At 36.3% G+C, this 16,715-nt stretch overlaps 1 protein-coding gene across 8 annotated transcripts in view; it reads right to left on the minus strand.

The window, feature by feature from the left end:
* The window catches only part of RBMS3 (RNA binding motif single stranded interacting protein 3), a 684,622-nt gene that overhangs the window by 49,308 nt on the left and 618,599 nt on the right, over positions 1 to 16,715 (minus strand). For 7 of the 8 annotated variants that reach the window (XM_055321498.1, XM_055321501.1, XM_055321496.1 and 4 more), the window contains 2 exons: positions 14,844 to 14,954; positions 7,162 to 7,209 (listed from right to left, as the gene is read on the minus strand). In XM_055321498.1, coding sequence (XP_055177473.1) covers positions 7,162 to 7,209; positions 14,844 to 14,954 — 159 coding nt within the window. The remainder of the gene's footprint in view (positions 1 to 7,161; positions 7,210 to 14,843; positions 14,955 to 16,715) is intronic. The other variant, XM_055321500.1, reaches the window with a different exon arrangement.

The following is a 16,715-nucleotide window of genomic DNA, read 5'->3' on the forward strand; positions in this document are numbered from 1 at the left end:
GAAGTTCTATGGTTTCCTATCAAAGCATCTCTTTGGCTCCTTTTTATTTTTTCATTTTTCCCAAACACAGGTTCAGATTTTGAACTCTAAGTTTTTTAGAAAAGAAGAACGAATTTTGGTTCTACTTCAGTTCCCTGTCCATGGTAGTCTTTTGCTTGATTTTTTGATGATACCTATCAGGGATATTCAGCTCAGAGCAACTGAGATAAAAATCTGACAACAAATTATCAATAGTTTTCCCATATTCCTCACAAAATCCAACTGTGAATAGAAAAAAATGTTTTACTTGCCATTTTTTCCATTTAAATTTCCCTAAAATGGGAGGATCTTTTAAAAAGTTATAATTATGAGGGAAAAGAAACAATAAAAAGACAATAGGCTCTTGTGATTTTTGCATGAACATATACTTAGTTCCAGGATTCTGTCTTCTGTCCTTAAAATAAGCTGGATAAGGTATAGCAGAGACTTTGAACAAGAAGAGGTGAGTCCTGTGAAATAAATCTAGGGCTCTTGTTTGTAAACTGTAGCCAGTCTTTTTGGATATCACCAATCTTTCATACCCATATTCTTCCTGATTTATTTATTTATTTATTTATTTATTTATTTATTTATTTATTTATTCATGAGACACACACAGAGAGAGAGAGAGAGAGAGAGAGAGAGGCAGGGACACAGGGAGAGGGAGAAGCAGGCTTCATGCAGGGAGCTCGATGCGGGACTCGATCCCGGGACTCCAGGATTGCACCCTGGGCCGAAGGCAGGCGCTAAACCACTGAGCCACCCAGGGATCCCGTTTTTTAAAATGTATTCACATGTTAACTATTTACCTTAAACATTTCCTAAGCAAAGTATCCCTTAAGCTATGTGCTTGATGAACTTATTCTATGTTCTTCAAATTCACATTGAAGTAACTATTTAAGTGCTAGAGTAAAAATAGCAAGTTTGAGTCCCTATGCTTCTAAAATCATTGGAAGTATTATGGTGATACACAAACCATGCCCTGAAAAACACTGATCTCATACACGTTTCTGCAGTTAATCAGATCTATATTCTAAGTGTTCTGGAAAGAACTTTATTCTTAAAAATTCTGAAAGTCATTAGTGTGTGTCTAACATGTTCCAGAAATATGTTCTATCAGTTCTATCAGCGATCAGCTGACATCTTAATGTCAAAAAACAAATTAAAAAAATCCAGACATACAAAAATACACACTTGAACAGTGGCCTCTTGAATTCATATTGCCTGATTTCCTTAACCTCTGTCACTTTCACCTCAAGTTCATCTTTTGGCCACCTGTTCTCATAACCTTGACTTTCCAAAGAACAGTTTATTATCCATAAATCTTAAACCTGAGTCTTCTATTCTGACTACTTGGTATATCTCATTGAGACCTCTGTTCTCTATAATCCCTGTTTCTCCCTCTCTCCCATCCCTGTGGGCCTCTTTTCTCTTTCTATTGACCTGGAAACTATGGTTTGTCACTCAGTCACTCTCTTGTCAATATTCTCAGCACATATTGGCCTTTTTTTCCACTTCAGTCAGTAAAATCTTAGCCCTGGATTAATGCACCTCTCTGCCTTCTTGGCTACTGGATCACTACAGCAGAAAATCAAACATCCTTACAGAATGGCATCACAAAAATCCATAATCTTTAGCTTCTAATGGACCTCCAGTACTGCCCCTCAAACTCTCTATGTATTGGTAGCTGGCTTTCTTACTCCACAGTTTTCCAAACCTCTGTTCTCCTTTTTTTTTTTTCTAATTTTTTTTTATTTATTTATGATAGTCACACACACACAGAGAGAGAGAGAGAGAGAGAGAGAGAGAGGCAGAGACACAGGCAGAGGGAGAAGCAGGCTCCATGCACCGGGAGCCCGACGTGGGATTCGATCCCGGGTCTCCAGGATCACTCCCTGGGCCAAAGGCAGGCGCCAAACCGCTGAGCCACCCAGGGATCCCCTCTGTTCTCCTTAAATCCTTTCCCATGCCATTTCCTAAATGCTCTCAGAAGACACCACTTAATACTTCACATAAAACAAATAGTACTTATCTCATTAAAAAATCTCTTGACATTCTGTTTCTACATTTATAGATTTACACACACATACAACATGCCTTCCTCCTGTCTTCCCACATTCCCACAAGAGATGTCTGCCTTCCTCAGTGACCTAGTTCTATCACTCACGGCTTCATGAATTACATCTTTAAACTTCAGAATGCTTTCCTGGCTCTTTCTGTCATGACCAAATATTTTCCATCTAAAAACATCTTAAAAATCAGAACAGCAATCAATTTTATTCTCCATTTGTTTTTAGTTTTATCCTCTCTACTCTTCAACACCAAATCTGTTAAGTTTCTGGCACTTGTTGCATTTACTTTTGTACAGGATAATCACTGTCTCTACCTTTCCCCTTTATACCATCTCATCAAATTGATGAGTGAGCTCTATGTAACTAAATCCAGTAATGTCTTTTAAGGATTTTTCTTACTGGAGCATCCTCTCTTGAGATACATCCTTGCTTTGGCTTCATTTGAAACCTCATAATCTTGGTTTTCCTTCCATGCTTATAGTTGTCTTCCCAATCTTCATTTTAGGTGCCTTTTCCTGCCCATTTTATACTATTTAAGGATCTGCCTACACCCTTCATTCTAAGAACATTCTCTGGATGACATGACTTAATTCCATGGCAATAACTCTAAAATTCATCTCTAGCTAAGAGCTGTCTTCTAAGTTCCAGACACACACATCCAAATATTTATTGATTATTTCCATTTGGATGCCTCATAGACATCTGAAGCTCAACATGTACAGTACTAAACTTAGTCTCTTTCCTGCCAACTTGATCCTCTGTCCTCTGGCTCAGATCTCAGCAAATGACACCTCGGGCCACTGAGTTGCCAGGAACTTAAGGAACTACCGTTAACTCTTTTCTATCCTTCTATTCTGATAGCCAGTCAGCTACTATATCATAAGTTTGTCAACATTGCACTCTCATTTCCACAGCTTGAGCACATGCCAACTTCATTTTGTGCTTGGGTTCTTGAGTTCTGGTCTCCGATTTCCAGTTTTACGTCTCTTCAAAGCATTTACCATACTGTATCCAGGGTGGTCATGTCAGTCTCCAACTTAAAACCTTTTAGTGCTTATTGCCATCAGGATAGACCTCGAGTAATCATATCTGTTGATTTTGCTCCAGCTTATTCCACCGGACTCATTTTCTCTACTCCCCATCTCTCTTTATGTGTCTCTGTGCCATTGGACCATTCATACTTCCTTGAATTTACTATATCCTGCTACCATGAGCATTTGTTTGTATATGCTGCCCCCTTGGTCTGAAACTTTCCTTCTCCAACTTTTTTTTAACTTGGCTAATCCTCATGTCTCCTTATGTCTCCATTTAGAGGTTTCTTCCACTTTTTCTGACTCCTCTATGTTGATTTTTTTTCTTTGTGCCACCATAGCACCTTGTAATAAGAATAATTAGGATAGCTGTTGTTAATAACATTTGAGCACTTTATGCCAGGATCTGTTTTAAGTGGGCTATGTATCTTTTTAAAAATATTTTATTTATTTATTTTATTTTAGAGAGAGAGCAAGAGGGAAAAAGAGAGTGACACTATGGGAAGAGGGGCAAGGAGAGGGAGAAAGAGAATCTTAAGCAAGCTCCACATCCAGTGCAGAGCCCTACTCAAGGCTTGATCTCATGACCTTGAGATCTTGACCTTAGCTGAAACCAAGTCAGATGCTTAACTGACTGAGCTACCCAGGCGGTCCATGGACTATATATTTTAATACCCCTAATACTCGCAACAACTTTATGAGGTAATTATTATTATTTCCTCAGATAAGTAACAGAAGATACAGAGAAATAATTTTCCCAAGTTTCTATAACTAGTAACATAAGTAGATTCTTAATTTAGGTATTTATTGAAGAATTTACAGACTTAAACATCACATATTTGTCTATGTGGAAACACTTTTAACACTGTGTCATAATCACCTGTGTGTACCTGAATTCCTACTTCAGCCCTAGGTTATTAGAAGGAAGCTGTATCCTCAGCACCCAACACAATCATGGCCACATAGTATGCTTTCAATAAATATTATTTGAATAAATAAAAGAACAAAGTGACCTGTGACTCAAAGAGGAAAGAGGCCTCCTCACCTAAAATCAGCTTTCCCTGACATAGCCTCAGTGTCTATATTGTCACCTTTAGTCCCAAGGATGCCAGGTGACTAATCACCCCATATATCATTATCTTCAAGAGTTTACATATCCTGTCCTATTCCCCTGATCTACCTTTGCCACTCTTGTCCAACTGCTAAAGTCCTATTCATCTTTCCAAATCCAGCTCAGAATTCACTTTATCACTGATCTTCCTTTTAGATTCTAGATTTTAGTTCTTCATACTTTATACATTTAAACATCACAAATAATGACAACAACATTAAATTAGACTATATATATTTTTTTACCATTGGTCTATTTTTCTACTCATCTTTGTATCCCAAGTACTTGAGAGTAGTGCCTAGTGCTCAGAAGGTGTTCAATAAGTATTTGATGGGTTGATTGAATGATATTAGGTTGGATTATGTCTCTGTAGATTACGAAGCAGACATCTTGAACTCAGTTACATTATGACAATTTAGTCAGTTCCGACACTGGCAAAGAATTAATTACTATTTGAGTTGTCCAATCTGGGCATATTGGGAGATATGAGAAGAAAGTCTTTTTTTTTTTTTTTAGGTTTTTTTTTTTAACTTTTATTTTTTTATGATAGTCACAGAGAGAGAGAGGCAGAGACACAGGCAGAGGGAGAAGCAGGCTCCATGCACCGGGAACCCGATGTGGGATTCGATCCCGGGTCTCCAGGATCGCGCCCTGGGCCAAAGGCAGGCGCCAAACCGCTGCGCCACCCAGGGATCCCGAGAAGAAAGTCTTAAAACACATTTTCCTGTTTTACTTCCCTGATTTGGTCAAGGGTTGAGCAAAGGAAACACTATTCAAAAGTCACTCACATTGTGCCCACCAGGATAGTTACCACACTTTTGGAAGGTTCTACTTTCATTTAGCTAAGATCTAAAAATGTCTATGAAACTGATAAAACGTCAAATCACCAATCCCAGCTTAGAAGAAGGAAGTGACTGTGACACTCCCACCTTGCCCCCATGTTATTTTTTCTGTTACTTCTATACTAGTCCCTTCTTTTGTACTCTACAGCTGGGATATTTATTTTAGTGATATTATATCTGACTTGTCTAACTACTCTATGTGATTATTTTTTTGTTGTTGTTGTTCCTTAAGCACACACAAATTTGCTGGACTAAGTTTCTTAAAGCCCTACTTTGATCAAGTCATTTCTCTGCAGCAGAACTTTCAGCAGTACCTGTCTATGGAATTAAGCAGGAGCTCTGAGCAGCCAGATGTCCTGCCTCAACTGATTTGTGTAAAAGCCAGACCCTATGGCTGATATCTAGCAAGTGCATTTGATGTTCCTTTTTGTTGTTGTTGTTCATTTGGTTCTCCAAAGTGAAATCAGGGGGATCCCTGGGTGGCTCAGTGGTTTAGTGCCTGCCTTTGGCCCAGGGCGCGATCCTGGAGTCCCGGGATCGAGTCCCACATCGGGCTCCCGGCATGGAGCCTGCTTCTCCCTCCTCCTGTATCTCTGCCTCTCTCTTTCTCTCTCTCTCTGTCTATCATGAATAAATAAATAAATAAATCTTAAAAAAAAAGTGAAATCAGGCAACTTGGCTGAAGGAAAGTTCCAGTGTGTGTCTTTTGCTATGATTAATATAGCTGAATTAGCAAGAGTATAAGCCACATGTTAAACAAACTCAAGGCTGTATGCACTGAACAAAGTATCTTCCCAGGGATCCCATATCCTACATGAAATAGGCACATTAAGAAATAGGCACATAATACACTTTGGGAAAGGTGAGTGGTATTCCAATTAATGACAATTTGTAGAGATCTTCAAAAGGACCAAAGTAACTTCACAGCTGAAAGCTAGCTGATTGTTTCTCAACTGAACTTTTAAGATGAGTATTCAGCCATGAGCATAATTAAACAAATCCACAAGACATGAGAAACGGATTACCCTTCAGATGCTGGGTCAGGCAAACCAGGTGGTCAAGAACACAGTGTTCTCTGTTTGAAAACCACGATTCAGTTGCTAGACTCTACTACCCCTTGGGCTGCTCTTTCATTCTATTTCTGGCCTTTGTCTCTTGCTCTGTCACACCAATGCCCTTTTTGGTTTAGATTTTATGTCCTCATCATCTAACACATCAAAGGATCAAAGAGTTCAAAGCGCCTCAGGCTGCCAGTATTTTATTTAGTTAGGAAAATCAACAAAAATGAAAAATTGTGCCCATTTTCCTCTTTGCAAAAAAACAAAATTCAAAATTAAGGTGATCTGTGCAGTTCAAAATAAAAACCAACCTCTTCACATACATATACCGTCTTACAAACTGCACCACTGAAGTTATTGAAACAATTTAAATATTGATAATTAAAATCCTCAAAATGTTGAAGCATTCTCAAATCCATCACTGCCACTTTGTTGTACAAATGGAACATTGGCAGCCTTTCTTTCAATCTTCAAAATAGCATTTTTTTAAACAAATTTGAACTTTTGATTCATTCAACAAACAATTATATCAAGCACCTACTATGTGTCAGACACTACACTGGGTGCTGAGCAAGCAAAATGGAATGAATTTCTGATTTCAGAAGAATTCTGGTCTCTAAAGCAGTGCTTCTCAAACTATTTTTTATTAATCTGTGCCCCTTTTTGATAAACATAAACATCCTTTTCCCACTTCCCAGAAATTCTGATGAATCTTTCTCATACTGAGAATCACTAATACACAGAACATAGACTCTATTTTCTGTGTATTCTTCACAGACCAAATAGCTTTGACCTTTCACTTTTTATTTCAAAAGCAACATACTTATTTTCCATACATAACACTGGATTGGACTTTCAAAGATACTTTTTTGAACCACATATGCTACCCTGTTGTCAATCCCAGAACTAACATTCAAATTCCTGTACCCAGTCCTATTGAGAATCACTGCTTTAAAGAGTTTTGGAGAAAACCAGCAACCTCCATCTCTCCCCTCCAATCAAATCTTAAAGGAATTAGAATTTTCCTACCTGACACAACAGCTGGTGGAGTATCATAATCCTGTCTTGGGACTGAATCTTTGAATGAAAAGAGCATGAGAAAGAATGCAATGAAGTACAAAAGAAAATAAAATAGACTCTTAGCTCTAAAAAGTGGAAGTGCCCACTATATGTCATATGGTTGCCTAAGCCCCCTGCCTTCAAACACTCAAGGCACTATGACCCCTAGTTTATAGTTGATACAATGGTCCCCAGTACTGCCACACGGTACATGTTGTTAGGTCCCCTGTGACTACTGGGGTACTACATTCTATTCTAGGATGCTTTCCTCTTCCTCAATCTGTCATCATTTTGGTTCCTCCATTGGGGAATCAATGTGAAATTTTCACCCTCTCTGGCTGACACAAATGTTCTAAAAGGCAGCCCATCTGGAAGGGGCCCAGAGCACAAAGTGAAATGAAATTCTGGAGAACAAAAGAAAGAACTAAAATTTTAAAAGAGATAAATGAAAAATTTGCATATTCCCACACTCTATGGAGACTGATATATTTTGAAACTAGAATTTCATTAGTAATCACTCAGCTCTGGCTCTGATCCCGGTGGCTGTTGGACAAGGCCAAGGAGCATTGTGTGCTGGAATTGTGAGAGCAGAGATAAATAGAACAGAATCAATTCAACAGATGATTGCTGTCTTTTCCCAAAGTGTCATAGCACTGGAAGTGGCAAATAATAGGGAAAGGTTAATTTAAACTACATGGCATCCATTTCAAAATTTTGGGTTATGTGAAACCAAATATATCTGCTTTTTTAAAGATGAAACTTTGGTTTAATACAATTCCTTTAGCCAAGGATCTTAAAAAATAAAGAAGGATAAGGCCCCCTCTTCTAAAAATGGTAAGTTCTAATCTAGCCCCAACTCCCCTTAAAGGGGTAAATTGTGTAAAAGGGACCAGATATTGCTCACATTCAAATAAACTGCCACAACATGATTAAATAGCTGCTCTTGTGTGACCCTTTTTTTTAGTCACATGACCATTATTTATTCAATTTTCAAAATTAAAACCTCAAACTTCATTTTCTCACCTCCTTGATGACTTAATTTGTATATCACAAATTTCTCCATTTAATCTCCTTGCCGCAAAAGGACGATGTTACTCCCTCTCTCATGAGCAAATAGCATGTAAGAAGACAGATTAAAACTTGGACACTTTGACCAGCAAACCCCAACATGGATCAGATTCAAATGCAAATAAACCTTGGACATGAGTTACTTTGTGTCTCAAAATAGATATGGAAAAATGAGTTGGTTATGATCCCCAGATCTAGAAAAAGTAGAATCATCTTTAAAGGGCCTTCAAATATTTTATTAATAGAGGTAGTATTTCCTATTACCTTTTAAAAAACTCTGATCACATATTACTACTACAAACCCTCCCCCCAAAAAAGTTGATGTTATGACTATGCTACTAGTCATTTCCCAAGAATATAGTGATAACATTTAAAAATAAATCACAAAAAATTAAATCATGCTCATTTTTGAATACTTGGAGAATGTAGGAAAGTTATAATGATTAAAATAGAAATTATCTCTAATGTCATCTCCTGGAAATAACCACCTTTATTTTGTATTTCTTACAGCCTTATTTCATAAATATTTTTTTCTTAGTTATACTGTATTTCCACATGTGCAAATTTATATCCTTCTCTTTTGATTTAATATTATAAATAATCCTTTTCCTATTTTAAACTCTTATAACTTCATGCTGCCTCATATTCTGGTTTGTGAATGGATGATGATTTATTTAATCATTCTTCTTTATTATACATTATAAAGATATAAAGAACATAGGGCTGGATATTTCTGAGGTCTAAAGGCTTTTCTGTTATTTTGAAATATTTCCATAGAATAGCTTCTCAAAACTATAATGCGTGGTGAGCTTGAAGCGTCTTGACTGCCCACCTTGCTATTCAGCTGACATCTTCACAAATTTAGATTTCTATCATCACACTATCAGTGATTGAGAATGTTTTCTTTCCTCACACCTTCATCAGCAATGTGTTTTATTTTGATAACTCCATTTAATGGGTTATGTGTCTATGTCCATGTGAGTATTTGATTAAGTTACAGTTTTTTTAATTACTATTTTTCATATGCCTTTTGGCATCCTGTTTCCTCCTTTATTACCTATCTGTTCGTGTTCTTTGGCATTTTATCTCTTGGGGATTTTGTACTTTGTTGCTAACGTATTTGAATTCAGATTCCATTTTTTTAAATAGTGAAAGCTTAATATTTTCAAATAAACTTTCATTATACTAGATTTTCAATTAATGCCTGCATATTTACTGTTTATAAGACTACTCTCAACGTTCATTTATCTTACACTAAGACTAAATAAATTTTTAAACTATTTCTTTTTATCTATATTTTGTTTCTTGTATTTGACCATTTTTAATTAATTGATACTTTTTCTTGAAAGTATACTCATTACCATTTATGAATTTATAACACTGGTTCCTAACCCTGAGTCCACTTAACATTATATGTTGCTTTTTATCTGTGCATCTTAATAGTTATATTCATAGCTAACACTTGAAGAAAGACAATCTCTAGGCAAAATGAATAATTCAGCATTTTCAGTTGATACCACCAGAATTTTACAGTGATAAAAATGGAATGGTGTGACTGAAAAATGTAGTGAACCACGGTGAACAAATGGACTACAATTAGAAGATTATCTTTGTGCGTGGCTGTGGTTACACCATGGGAATCCAATGATGTCACAAATCACCAGTGGATTGGAGAGCACAAACAGAACTGCAGATAAAAAGCCTGCAGAACAAAAACTTTTTATTTCTTTGAAAAGATTCTGGTGACATTGTAAGCCACTGGTGACCACCAACTGAACAAATGAAAAGGAGATAAGAAACTTGTAAAACAAGATTGTTATGCAATTTGGAGGTTCTCTAACACAGTAAAATCCCCAGTGGTTTCTGCTAAAGCTTACAATGGAGTGATAAGAAATTATGGATAACAGTGCTTTGGTTCTATAGAGGGAACCCTGCGACAAAAATATAAACAAAAGCAGAAAAACTAGGAAGTTCTTCAAGGTTGGCAGAGTCCTAGGATAGAAGTTACACTGCTTGCGCACAATTCATTTCTCCTAAGGCCTGCAGATTCTCTCCAGCTTAAAAATGGGCAAAGAATTCAACAATAGACATTTGAAGTGGCCAATGGTAAACAAAGGTTAATTAAACTACATGGTACCCATTTCATAATTTAGAGTTATGGTGGGGGGGGATAAACTATATCTAATTTTATGACAATTTAAAAAAGAGGCTTCGGCTTATACACTTTTTTATCCCAGGGATCTCAGAAGGAAAAGTGGGACATGACCTATGGCCTAAGGCCCCCTTTCTTGGAATGGAAAATTCTAACCTGGCTCCAACCCCCATCGACCCTGATCCTTGCCTACTTTGGATTATTCACTGGATCTCTCTCTCTCTGCTCTGCCCTCTGGACCTGTTTCTGGCATTAATGTTCCTGTCTTAATCTAGAGTTGTCACGCTCACACTTTGTCTTGCAGAGTTTCCATGAACTCAGACATCTGAAAGCCTCTGGCAAGTTACAGGTAGGAGAGAAACATGGTCAGATAATTTTAGATTGACTGCTTGTGGCAACATGGTAGAAAATGGGTTGGAGCAAACTAAAGGCAGATAGGAGACTATTACAATTAATTAAATGAGGCCCAGGGTAGAGACTCTAGAAATGTAGAGGAAGGGATATATTTGACAAATGTCTGTGGGACAGAACTGGTAGATCTTGAATAGTTGCATATGGAAGTGCTCTTTATGGTGGTGAGGGAAAAAGGAAAGAGTCTAGATTGAGTCTTATGTGTAGCATTTGACTTCCTGGGCAAATGGTCATGGAATTAGCTGGAGAAGAAATAAGGGGCAGAAACACATAAGAGGAAGAGTGTCAGTGGAAAAGAAGTTTGGGGAAACTCATGAGATTAGTTTGGATTGTACTGACTTTGAGATATCAAAAGGAGATTTACATGAAGCTATTTAGCAAGTTGTTGGTTAAATGGTTTTAGAAGTCTAAGATGAGGTTAACATTGAGGACTCGGATTTAGGGGTTTTCAGTATAGAAGGCAGAGTTTGAAATCATGAAAGTGGATGAACTTGCTTAAGGAAATCATGTATGAATGAGAAGTTAAAAATGAAACCCTGGCTCAGCAGCCTGTGAAAGAAAAGAAGAAGCAATGGTCAGAGACATCAGAGGAGAACCAGGAAAAACTCAGGCAGGAGTCACAACTGAGAGCACTTAGGACAAACTGGGTCTGATAACTCAAATACAGGGAGATTGCCCGTTAAAATGCAAATATTTAGTTTATCTTAAAAAACTGGAAGGTGGGGCCACCCTGGGTCACTATGTCTATGTAGCAATAGCTGTCTGAAGTGGAGCATGGGCTGTCCTCCCTAGACAAGGCATCTGTATTCCAGGCAGCCAAGGTACCCCTTCTTCCTATGATTGATTCATCCAACACTCAGACAGAGCTGTTGTTACTAGCATTGCATGAAAATATCTCTAATTTAAAATATAATCTCCACTATCTTGTGTATTTTTATTATGTGACTATGTTTGTGACATGAATAAATATAGGTGAAATTTGGTGCTATTTTTCCAGGGTTTCTCACTTGACCTTACTCAGTTTTATTCATTAATGTGACTTAGCTGGCTTCTCTGGACTTTTGGGTTTACAATCCCGAAAGAATTAGAAGCTAAGTAGAAACTTGAAAGAAATAAATTATGACAAATGAAACAGAGTGGGTTGGAGAGGTGTACTACAGTCTTGATAATGTTCTACATCCTTTCTGGCAACCTGGACTGGAGGGCCACATTATGAAGCCACTTGAGGTAGAGGCATAAAGGTGGCTCATTGGATAAGCATCTAGTGGGTATCATACGCTGTTTTAGGTATGTTACAAATATCATTCCATTTAACGCCACACCCAGGATGAACATATTATTTTCCCCCTTGGTAAAAGAGGAAATCAAAGTTCAGAGAGGTTAATAAGTAACTGTCTAACATATGTAGCTAATAAGGGCCAGAGCCCATCTTTGAACTAAAGTTTAATTTTAATGCCCACTGTTCTTTCCATACCAAGCCATCTTCCTAGCAATAGATAAAGCAATCTTTTCAGATGCAATAAGGTGGAGAAATTTGATTAAAGGAATCCATTTCAATTGCATAATAGCCACTACACATGCCAATCAAAAATTCAGATAAAAGGAATCCATGACGGCATATCAAAGTATAAGAGTGACAGTTTGAGAAAAAAAGTATATTCTGGACACCACTAAACATCAACAAAATAATAGCAATAGTGTTTTCTCTCTGGCTTTCCAGAACCTTATGGAATTTTAACCCTTGGCAAAATATCAATTTACACAAAGCTTATGATGTACCTAAGCATTATTTAGTATTAATGTGAGGTGGGAAAAGAATGAAAAAAAATTAAAAGAAATTTGGTGTTAAAAATAAGCCACCTGATTAAAACTAAGATAGGAGGGTGTATATATCATTACTGAGTAATTTGGCTATTACTAGCTGGGTAAAAATTATGATCTCATATAAATGTGTTCTTGTTGTAAATGCTCAAATACTACTCATAATATATGTTATTGAATCAGCAACTATTGTAATTCTGAATCTGTTCTATATATTTTAGCTTATTTTTCAATTAAGGATTGAAAGGATTCAGTCATATTATCAATTAGCTTAGCTCTTGTGTTTTTTTCTCGTTGGCAAATTTGAATTTCAGCAAGTCAGCTGATTATGCTTTTGATTCAAAGTAGGATTTATAAAGTGTTTCTATATTTTGTATTATAACTCACTCTTTTCTCAGATTCTAGATTAATACAGCAAGATTGCATTACTTCACTCGTTCAGAATTTATGATCTTTCAAGGAGAGGAAGACTGATACGAAGGGAAATCATGAGTGCAGACATGAGAAACTTCAGTTTCTCCCAATGAATTTGGGAATTGCTTTGTTAGGAAATGAGCAAAGTGACTACAAATGACTTACACATTCCTAAAATCTACCTCCCTGATGAAAATTAGCTGTTCCACAGTTTAGAGTTAAATGTAGTCTTAGACATGACTTGAAAGTCTAGGTCAGAAACCTAAGAAATTATTGGATCCAGCCCCCGCCTTCAGACAGGTAAGGTATCATCCACTGCTTTTTATAAGTTCAACAACTGAGGTCTTCAAGTAGGTACTTTGTTTACATTAATAAAATTACGTTTCTTTATTGAAAACGGGACTCTTTCCATTAGACATGTGGACTTTCTTCCTATTTAGAGCAGATTTTTGTGTCCTCGATGGGCATGTCAGAAACTTCTTGTATTCCAAAAAACCTATGAGTTGACACATCTATGTGGCAAGCCAGACATTGCTTTAGGGTAAAATTTCTGATTTGTAGCTAGTGTACAGTGTACATAGATATTTGGAGATGATGCCAGCATAACCGTGAAGAATCACAGAAGTGGCATCCATGAGACAGACATACAGGCTCAAAGTCATAGAGGTAGACAGCGAAGGGCCCTCATATAGCATCATGTTCAGTACTTAACCACATAGAGAGGGAAATTGAGACTGGAGATATTATTTTCCCAAAAACAGAGTGAAAGAACAGGGCTCAATCAAGATTTGAATTTAGTACTCCCAACTCCTAGTCCAGTGTTTTTCTATAATAATTAAGCTGCCTCACTCAGAGAAATTGTTTTTTAAAAAATTTCTACATCTTTAAAAATGACAAAATCATCTGCACTAACATTTGTAAAAAATAAAACCTGCTACCAATAGTGTCACATGAAATATTGGTTTTGATGTTTTTCACTGTTATCTATACTGATAATAAAATTGTAGTATTCCAGTTTGTATTAGACATTTGCCCTCTTAACCATCTGAGGAATTGTCTTTGAATAGATTTTTAAACATAAAATAAAATTGTGTTAGTGATGTCAAATGGTTGATATATATCAATGCTGTAATAAGCATTTTTTATATACTTTTGTCCCTAAGGAAAAATAATGGCTTGTCAAAAATATCCAAACCTATTACAAAACATCCAGTACATTAGAATCTTTCCTTTTTTCAACATCGTCTGTCTACATATTCAAAACAAAGATGAAAAGAACTGGATTATGTCAGGTTCTCAATTACTTTTTGTTGATTTAAACATTGAAAGTAAACAATAAGCTCTATGTATTAGTCATAGTCAAGATTGGACCCTGACTTGTGAATGACCTGGGAATGGTATATTAGCTGAAATGGGTAAGCATTTAGGAAAAGAAAACTAGGCTAAGATGTATTGTGTTACAAGTTTTAGATTTGTAGGTACATACATAAAGATATCTTTCCATAAGCAGACATGATACCTGGTACATTGTGTCATATGAACAAAAAGTAACTCAAATTTAAATGCAACACAGTGGAAACGTCAGCCTTGTCAATGTGAGTAAATGTGCCCCAATATTGAATATGCTGCATAATATGCACAATGCAGCTTATTCATACTGGAACCTGAAAGGTATATTAGTCAATGGCACAGGGCCAGTTTTGCTGACAATGCCAATAAAAATAGAGAGCATTGCATCTTATTGAAGAAGTCAAAGAAAGCGAAACAAACCAACTCTTCAACTCACCGTTCCTGTTGTACCCAATGAAAGATGATTCATCTGTTGTGTCAGGGGGCCCATCATGTTTGCTGGCTGCATTGACATAGGATGGTCCATTGTCGGCGTAATCACAGCACCCTAAAAGCACACACAATGTCCATCTGAAAACAGGTTCCACAAGGCAGGGAACATTTTTAAAAAAATAAACACAGTGAACCATCTTAACATCAAATGTGTTTATGTTTTAATGAAAAGGCTAAGCTAAATCATGTGTGAATTTTTACATCCACCCATGCCATTTTGTGTTTATCCAAATAGAGAGCATTAGCGACTTCCTTTTCCTCTGATGTGATTTATCTATCATGTGTCTAAAATGCTTATCATTTATAATTCCAATATTCAAAATAGAATGTATTCCAAGATATCATATATATCCTCTTTCATTGCTCTAAACACAAACTTCTCTAACTGAAAATTACTAATACTATGAAATTATCTAGTTTTTCTTAATATTGAATAAGACTTTTGGCTTATGTCTCTATCTATATGAATAATTATTGATCACCTCCATACAGTCTACCACGAGGGGAATAATGCTGGTCCAGATGAGTTTCTTGACTTGATATCTTTGAAGGACAGATTAAAATCTAATATAAATGCTATAAAAATCAGACTTACATTTTCCATGTTTCTTTCTGTCTAATCTTTTGACCTACTTTCTATCTGTGATTTTGAAACAAGAGAGAATGCTGAACTCTGTTAAATGGTAGTCAAATGCGACACTGCTAAAATAGTACCAAAAAAAAGTTAAGTTTTTCATTGGGTGTTAGGAAACACCTACTTATAGAATATGCTCTTTCATTTATTATAACTGTTGGGAAGGCAAACAGTAATAGATATTTATAAAGAAACTTATGTTCGTATACAAAGGTTCACATAGCCAGTTAAGCAAAGGGGAGGCCCTTCCTTTTCCTCTCTCCTACTTATTCTGCCTTAATTTACTAGCTAAGAGAATGGGACTTTTTTTTTTTTACTTTTTTTTTTTTAATTAAAAAGCTAGGGTTGGCTAGATTCCTTGAGATTATCAAAATTTTAATGCTTTATTGTAAAGATGATAGAAGCTCATGATATCACAACTCATTTAAATACCCGGTGGTAATAAAATGATGAGGTACATGAATGCTATTTTTTTCTGTGAACATTTTTCTCAGGGTGTGACTTTCTTTTTTTCATATAAGTGAACTCTGAAGAAATAAAACCAGAACAAATTCATGTAGATGGAAGGATCTCAATGCCGAAACTACCCATAAGCAACCGTTTCTTAGAATATTTTGCTCAGAATGATCAATTCCTCCTGCTATTATCCAAATATATTTCCTAACTGTATCTGTTAAAAAAAGGTCAGGCTCTTATTCATCCTTCCTTATGGGCTCGTCCTCATTTATATGGAGGGAGGATAGAAATTGAACCAAATATTTGGAAATGCTTGATTTTCAGAGCCAACATTGTTTGCAAGGATATTTGCACTTTTGAGCTAGAATCAACCAGAAAAAAAAAAATATATATATATATGTGTGATTTTAAATGTCTGTGGCTTATAAATATACATAGCTATGCATCTGTGTTGTTTTAATTTCTTGGTGTGTCCATGAACTGTCATTCATCAGTATACTTCTTGAATCAGAGACATGGTGAGATAAGCTTTTACTTAATTACAAGTCAGAGACACATCACTTTCTCTTCCTACTGCCTGAATTTCTTTGAACAAAACCATCTTAACTTTTTCCTTTAAAGAAAAAAAAAAAAACAAATAGCTCTGGCATTTATTGCTGGTATTTGTTTTGCCAGACCAACAATAAACACTTTAAAAAGAACTGGGTCCTTCTTAAAGCACGTAGG

Source organism: Nyctereutes procyonoides, unplaced genomic scaffold (genome assembly GCF_905146905.1).
Source record: "Nyctereutes procyonoides isolate TBG_1078 unplaced genomic scaffold, NYPRO_anot_genome, whole genome shotgun sequence".
Classification (NCBI taxonomy): domain Eukaryota; kingdom Metazoa; phylum Chordata; class Mammalia; order Carnivora; family Canidae; genus Nyctereutes; species Nyctereutes procyonoides.